The following is a 7,037-nucleotide window of genomic DNA, read 5'->3' as shown; positions in this document are numbered from 1 at the left end:
ATTGAACAAAACCTTTTGAATGAGTACACAATGCAGTTTTATACTCTTAGTTGTGTATAAATTACAGATGTTATGAGGTGGTGAAAACGATTGTATTATGGTGTTATTATGGTGGTATTATGGTGTATTATGGTGTATTATGGTGTATTATGGTGTAGTATGGTGTAGTATGGTGTGTTATGAAAGGCTAAATGCAACAGTATACGTTTATTTTATTTTGATGACATTGTATTTTGTGTAATTTCATATGTATAGGCTTCCCACAGTGTTTATGAGGTGCGTGTGTGTGTGTGTGTGTGTGTGTGTGTGTGTGTGTGTGTGTGTGTGTGTGTGTGTGTGTGTGTGTGTGTGTGTGTGTGTGTGTGTGTGTGTGTGTTAATCCTGGGAAATTCCATGGTAACATAGTGATGCTGAGACTCAGATTGTTCACTTTAAAATGTCTAACAAAAAACAATGATTTCAAAGTTAAATAAATCATACAACTCTATGCACAATGAGTACTTTTATCAATTTCCACTGTTTTTTGTTTGACATACATTTTAAAGTGAACATTCGGAGTCTCACCATCACTCTGTTACAATGGAATGGCCCTCCTACTCTGCAGTCTGTGCATTATAATGAAATCTCTGGCCCCGCCGGTGATTGGCTACATCGGTCACAGGGCTGGATCACGTGGGTGAGTTCTTTGGTCCTGGGGAAAATGGGGTTTGGTGTAAATCCAGGGTGTATTGCTGTCATATATCACATTACCTCGTAAAAACGACACTGAAGATTCTGGCCCAACAAATCACAGAGAAAAAAATATGAGTTCTTATTATGTGGATGGTCTTTTTAACAAATATACGGCGAGCGGTTCTTTCTTCCCAAACGCAGACATAGGTTCGTGCACTCTTGGACCCGATGGAGAAGAACCCGCATCTGCTCACAACGCCGCAGCCCCTGCCTTCCCACCGTCCCTGTCCGGACTTTACAACGTCAACAATGCAATCTACCAGAGCCACCCGATGTTTAGCCCTGGTTATGGCCAGGGGCCGGACATTCACAGTCTGCACTGCAGCTCCTTCGACCAGAGCCGTCTGTTCGGGGACAGCTGTGTCCAGCCGGGGCCCCTCACCTCGCCAGAGGACAAACACTACCGAATGTACCCCTGGATGAAAACATCAGGTACAGTCTAAGATGAATCCTTCCTTCCCAACCTGCTTCTGCAGAGCTCTGCTATAATGTCAATCAATCTACAAAACCGTGGGATACTTACCGTGGTCTTAATGGCGCAATTAATTACTTGAAGCCATTGGTATTTCGTGGAAAGAATTGTTCAACTTTTATTACGCAAGTAATGAGTTCTGTGGCCATAAATGTATTATCCCTTCGCTTCTGCAATGCTTTTTGCCTCTGCTTTCTTACTGCTTCTACTCCCCTTTGTGACAATAAAATACCAGACTATGTAACGCCAAAATAAAGGAAACACCAACATAAAGTCTCTTAATAGGGCTTTGGGCCACCACGAGCCAGAACAGCTTTAAAATGCTTCTTGGCATAGATTCTACAAGTGTCTGGAACTCTGTTGGAGGAATGCAACACCATTCTAACACCAGAAATTCCATAATTTGGTGTTTTATTGATGGTTGTGGAGAATGCTGTCTCAGCCACGCTCCAGAATCTCCCATAAGTGTTTAATTGGGTTGAGATCTGATGAATGAGAGGGCCATCGCATATGGTTTACATCGTTTCCATGCTCATCAAACCATTCAGTGAACACACTTGCCCTGTGGATGGGGCATTGTCATCCTATGAGGGCATAGCCATGGTAGCCAAAATAATGGCCTACCCAGCATTTTTATATATGACCCTAAGCATGATGGGATGTTAATTGCTTAGTTAACTCAGGAACCACACCTATGTGGAAGCACCTGCTTTCACTATACTTTATATCCCTAATTTACTCAAGGGTTTCCATTATTTTGGCAGTTACCTGTATGTTATAGTGTAAATCAGTGATCGTGCGCTCTGCAGTTCAACCTTTTGAATGGGATAGAGGTAGCAGATGTGATTATCCTCATCAGTTTCAGAAACCTTTTTGTAGACATGGATATAATCTATATTAATGGTGGTTGTAAATAATATCAGTGGTTGGAGCAGTGGTAGCCTATTAATAGTATAGTTTCTGGCTAGTAGGGAATTGGTAGGCAAGCCAGTGTTTAATAAAGATATACCCTACCAATGAAACTAGCAGTAGTAATTGCTTAAGGGCCATGTGGGTATGAGCTAGTAGTGGTGGACATGCTTCTAATTGGAGAGGCATGCAGTGCATTAGCTGTAGGCTACAGGCTAGAATCCCAGCTGGAATATTTTTAATGGAAGGAAGTCTTTAAAAAAAATAAAGTTTATTGAAGTGTATATAGGCTACATGAGGCAAAACATCATTGACTGTACTAAAACATTTTTAGAAAGACATCTTAGTAAAAATGGCACAGACACAAACTGTGTCACAGACACAAAATGTTTTTATGTATAAATTGATTAAATTCTATAGAAATAATACATGAATGCAAGATCACAGAATTGTCACATATGTCATTATCAATATCATGATATTATCAGAGTTATTACATATTTGCTTCTACACCTGCATTGCTTGCTGTTTGGGGTTTTAGGCTGGGTTTCTGTACAGCACTTTGAGATATCAGCTGATGTAAGAAGGGCTATATAAATACATTTGATTTGATTTGATATGCCATGCTTGTGTAGGACATGGTCTTATGCATGGCAGAGCAATTTGTAGTATTTTTATTCTTGGACCTAGCAGATTGAAACCGTTTTCTCTTGTAGATCCAAACCGAAAGCGTGGACGTCAGACCTACTCCCGGTACCAGACACTGGAGCTGGAGAAAGAATTCCACTTCAACCGGTACCTGACCCGCCGGAGGCGCGTGGAGATAGCACAAGTGCTCTGCCTGACCGAGCGCCAAATCAAAATCTGGTTCCAGAACCGGAGGATGAAGTGGAAGAAAGATCATAAGGACGAGTCCTCGAGCTCGACCCCCGGTGCCACCAGCGAGGACGTAAACGAGGATGATGACAGTGATCCGGTAACCGACGGACAGTCCAAGGCCGAGGACGCCGAGTACGGAGATTCCCAGTCCATCGGTGTGGCGTCAGAAACCCCTGCAAGAGGAGATGGAGACAAGGAGGCGATTAGAAGCACTCCATAAATGTTCATATTGGTCAATAAGGAAATGTTCTAGATGTAGACTATCACAGAATCGATACACTCTGTTCGATCATGCTATTCAGAGCTTAGAAGCCTGATTGAGGAAACGACTTGCAGGGCTGAAATTGAGACGCACTAATTTAATATATACAAGCTAGTGAAAACACTGGCTATAGCTATAAAATGCATATGGCTATAGGAAGATGAAAGGGAACGGATACTACCTATTTACTCTACGCTATTACAATGACAACTCAATTTGATCTTTGAATGTAGAACAAGTCTACTGTAAATGTTATACAATATTTAATGTTAATCGTTGGGAACTATTAGATATTTTACTACTGAAATTACATTCCTGAACAGAGAACTACCTAAGGCGACAGTTGCATTCACGCAACTTCAGAATTTACCTCCAGTTTCAATTGACTTCGAGGAACCTTTTTCGCACTCTTTTTGTCTCTATTTCAAAGCGAAATAAATGCAAATGTTGAATCCACTGGTGAATATGGCTTTAATGTTTAACTGTCGCTTATTATCGTTATATTGCGCTGCTGTCTGTTATCATGTCTAATGTTGTGAGAGCTTGTCTTTTGGGGTCGAGATTTGTAGAAATTTGAATAGATATTTGCATGATTTCCAAACAGCAATCAAAAAAATGAATTGTCCAATTTGTATACCCTACCTCAGATTTTACGTCAGAGACTAAACCTATAGCCTACTGCTGTCTCACTGAATGTCAACACTGCATAAGTACTTATAAACACTGTATTGTAACGTCGTGTTGTTATTGTACTTTCATCTCCTTTTTTGCTTTCAATTATTCTAACTAGCTATAGCCCAGGGTCAATATCATTTTTATGGACGTGAGTGTGTCTGCTTGCACTTGTAAGTCTGTAAGTTGGGAATTTGTGTGTTTGTTTTGTCTGAATCTAGGCTATAGAAGAGAACCGGTCCAATGTTCAGAAATAAGCATTTGTTTTGCAATTTGACTGGTGTAAATAGACTTTGCATTCGACACTCACCGCTTTTCCTCTGCGCTATTCTTATTGTGACATTATGTAAGATGCAATAGTAATCGAATAAAAACAAAACCATTCAGTTTGAAAAATAGCTTCGTAACGAATTTCCTGTAAGCCAACCATACATTGATGAAATCTTTAGCCGAAATGTTATGAAATACAACCTACATGCCAAAATCGATGGTACTACCTACCCTACATTAGGCATGAGTGAACATATTGTATCTTACCTTTTCACGTTCATTTAGTTATTCTAACATTTTAACATTTAAGCCATTTGTTTTTATATGACAAGAAATACTGAGCCTAAAAATACGCTATTACGCTATTACATAATAACACGGTGGCCTCTTTCTAACGTAGTCTATTTAGCATGAAAAGTGAAAAAATAGATTAAACCAATGCAACATTTGCTTAATAAAGAGACTAAAGTATGTTAACTATGAGGACACAGACTGTACAGGCTGTGTGTGTGTGTGTAGCCTATTGTGAAGGGGAAATTACTGCATTCCCCCTCCTTTCGGTAAAATGGCGCCTAGTTCTGACCTGCCCCCTTCTCCCCCTCTCTGTTTTTCTCCTCTCTCCCCCTGTCGCTCTCTCACTAGGTCATAAATCCGTTGTTGTTTATGAAAATTTACAACATTGCAATACAACTTTACGAGGCTCCTCGGCTTCCCATTGGTCGCCGCTGGTCACATGGCATGGAGCCGTGAACATGAACTTTTTATACATAATTTCCTTTTCCAGAATAGAACCGCACTCATTTAAAAGCCTGTGTCTGCCATCCAACCCTTTCTGTAATGTAAAAGCTTTTTCTCTTCCATCTCTTTTCGTCGTGGGTAACGCTGTTTTGCTTTTTAGTTTATTTTATACGCAGTGCAAGGAAGCAGTGCCCTTCTCATGGAACCAGACGGTTTGGATTCATTACCGGGGTCCTCGTGACGGTTTGGCACATTGGACGGGTTGAGTGCGTCGTTGCCTGATCCCGGGAGCGCTTGGATTCGTCCAGGACCCAGCTGTCAGAACAGGGGATCCGGTCGCTTTGCGCCAGCAGCACTTGTCCGTCCTCTCCCTGTGACATCACCACACACCATGAGACCCGAACACCTCACATACGGTAAGAATACTACTTGCTTATCATGATTGGATATGATTTTGTAATCATGCATTAAATAGAGTGGGCATTCAAGTAAAAATAACTTTCTATGCTTGTTTAGTTTTAAATAGCGATGGCTTTCAGAAGAGTGGTTGGAATGTTGTGTTGTAGGGTTACACGGGTTATGTCCGAACATTTGATTTGATAATAACAATATTATAATTATTTGCATGATTAAGATGAATGCTACGGTTCGTTGATTGTGGTCTCTGGGCTTGACCTATCTACATATGTTATTCAGTACTAATGTAGGCAAATGCTTTGTCATTATCAGGATTTGAATAATTTATTGGCGATGCATGTTATGTGTGTTTATTTGTTGCTATTCAAATGGGATGGTCTTTCACCAGCCCCGAATTGGAACTGTGGCCAATAGGCCTACTCATTGTCGCCCTCTTTTGGGAGAAGTGTGGTGGTGTTTTGGTCACAGCCTTCTGTCCGTTTTCTCTCATTTACAGTCTATGTGTTAATTGTGCCAACACAGAACTTCCCTTTGTCTTTTTATTCGTGCTATTCGTAAAACCATAAAACAGGGGTGTACATTGCTGTTTGTATCATGATAGCATGGTTTCGGCAGATGTAGCAGTTGTTTTGATTTGAGGAAATTGTAGATTAGCTTAATCTAGAGTATTTTTGCTCCAGTTTTCCTCTCCTCCATGATGTAACATCAGCACCACGTCATCGAAAGGACCTTCTTATCAATGATCCATTCATCTTGATGATGTTCACGCTTATAATATTTACAAACGATATGGTTACAAAAAATATGCTATTAATGCTATTTTTCTGGTAATATGCAATTCATTTTCATAAGAGTTTTAAATCCTCTACATTGGGCACTGCATAAGGCCCAATATAGCTGGAATGTATTGTTCTGAATAGCAGTAGTGCTCAACGTTTTTTTTATTAATAAGCTATATGATAGGTGAGCTAATACTACATATATTTTGTCTGTGTAAATTCAGACTAGATATAGAAAATGGCAAGGTGTAGGGTTAGGCAAATAACCTGCAGAATGGTCAAACATCAAGACCTGATGACGAGTTGACACCGAAGGAAATAAATGCAATCATTATTAGCACATGCAGAGAGAAAATACACTCCCCTTAAAATGGAGTTCTGCTTGTGACAACAGATGGTCAAGTGTTCTTTACATACGATCACTGGACATCACAGAGACCCAGAACGTCACAATAGACACCATTCATTTAACAATAGACTGTCACCTCCAAATGATGTCATAGAATAGAACCTGCGAGACCGAAACGTCACAATTGATATGGCAAGATTATTACCTCAAAATATGACACAAATTAGACACCGAGAGACCGAAATGTCACAATAGGCATCAATACCAAGGAAAAAGTACAACACAATAGCCTATTGTTGTGATGCATTTTATTACTGTATTCGTGCGTGTCAGTTTGCATAGTTTCCTTCGACGAGTTGCGTTTTAGAATTTAATCCGTTATGGTTCATCTCTTAAATGTGTTTTTAGAGTTCCGTTTACCTTAATGGCTCCAATTCAATATCCTCCTCGATATTTACAGTGGTAATGAAACTAGTTGAGAAAACATCTCATATATTCAGATTAAGAGTGTTTAATAGTCACATGTACAGGGTTGCAGGTGTGATTGCGATTGCAAGG

General features: G+C 40.0%; 1 protein-coding gene across 1 annotated transcript; it reads left to right on the top strand.

Moving 5' to 3' along the window:
- The first annotated feature begins 367 nt into the window (after nt 1-367).
- LOC129820119 (homeobox protein Hox-A7-like) lies at nt 368-5,168 on the top strand. The gene is made up of 2 exons (XM_055877014.1): nt 368-1,164; nt 2,830-5,168. The coding sequence occupies exons 1-2, from the start codon at nt 804-806 to the stop codon at nt 3,210-3,212; spliced, it is 744 nt and encodes a 247-aa protein (XP_055732989.1). The 5' UTR covers nt 368-803; the 3' UTR covers nt 3,213-5,168.
- The last annotated feature ends 1,869 nt before the right edge of the window (nt 5,169-7,037 follow it).

Source organism: Salvelinus fontinalis, chromosome 22, assembly GCF_029448725.1.
Source record: "Salvelinus fontinalis isolate EN_2023a chromosome 22, ASM2944872v1, whole genome shotgun sequence".
In the NCBI taxonomy this organism is placed as follows: domain Eukaryota; kingdom Metazoa; phylum Chordata; class Actinopteri; order Salmoniformes; family Salmonidae; genus Salvelinus; species Salvelinus fontinalis.
The sequence above is the reverse complement of the archived record's forward strand: the minus strand, read 5'-3'. Positions and strand labels throughout refer to the sequence as shown.

Coding starts and splice junctions, on each gene's coding strand:
- LOC129820119 (XM_055877014.1), top strand. CDS start 804: ATGAGTTCTTATTATGTGGATGGTCTTTTTAACAAATATACGGCGAGC. Junction 1,165..2,829: donor CCCCTGGATGAAAACATCAG/GTACAGTCTAAG, acceptor TTTCTCTTGTAG/ATCCAAACCGAAAGCGTGGA.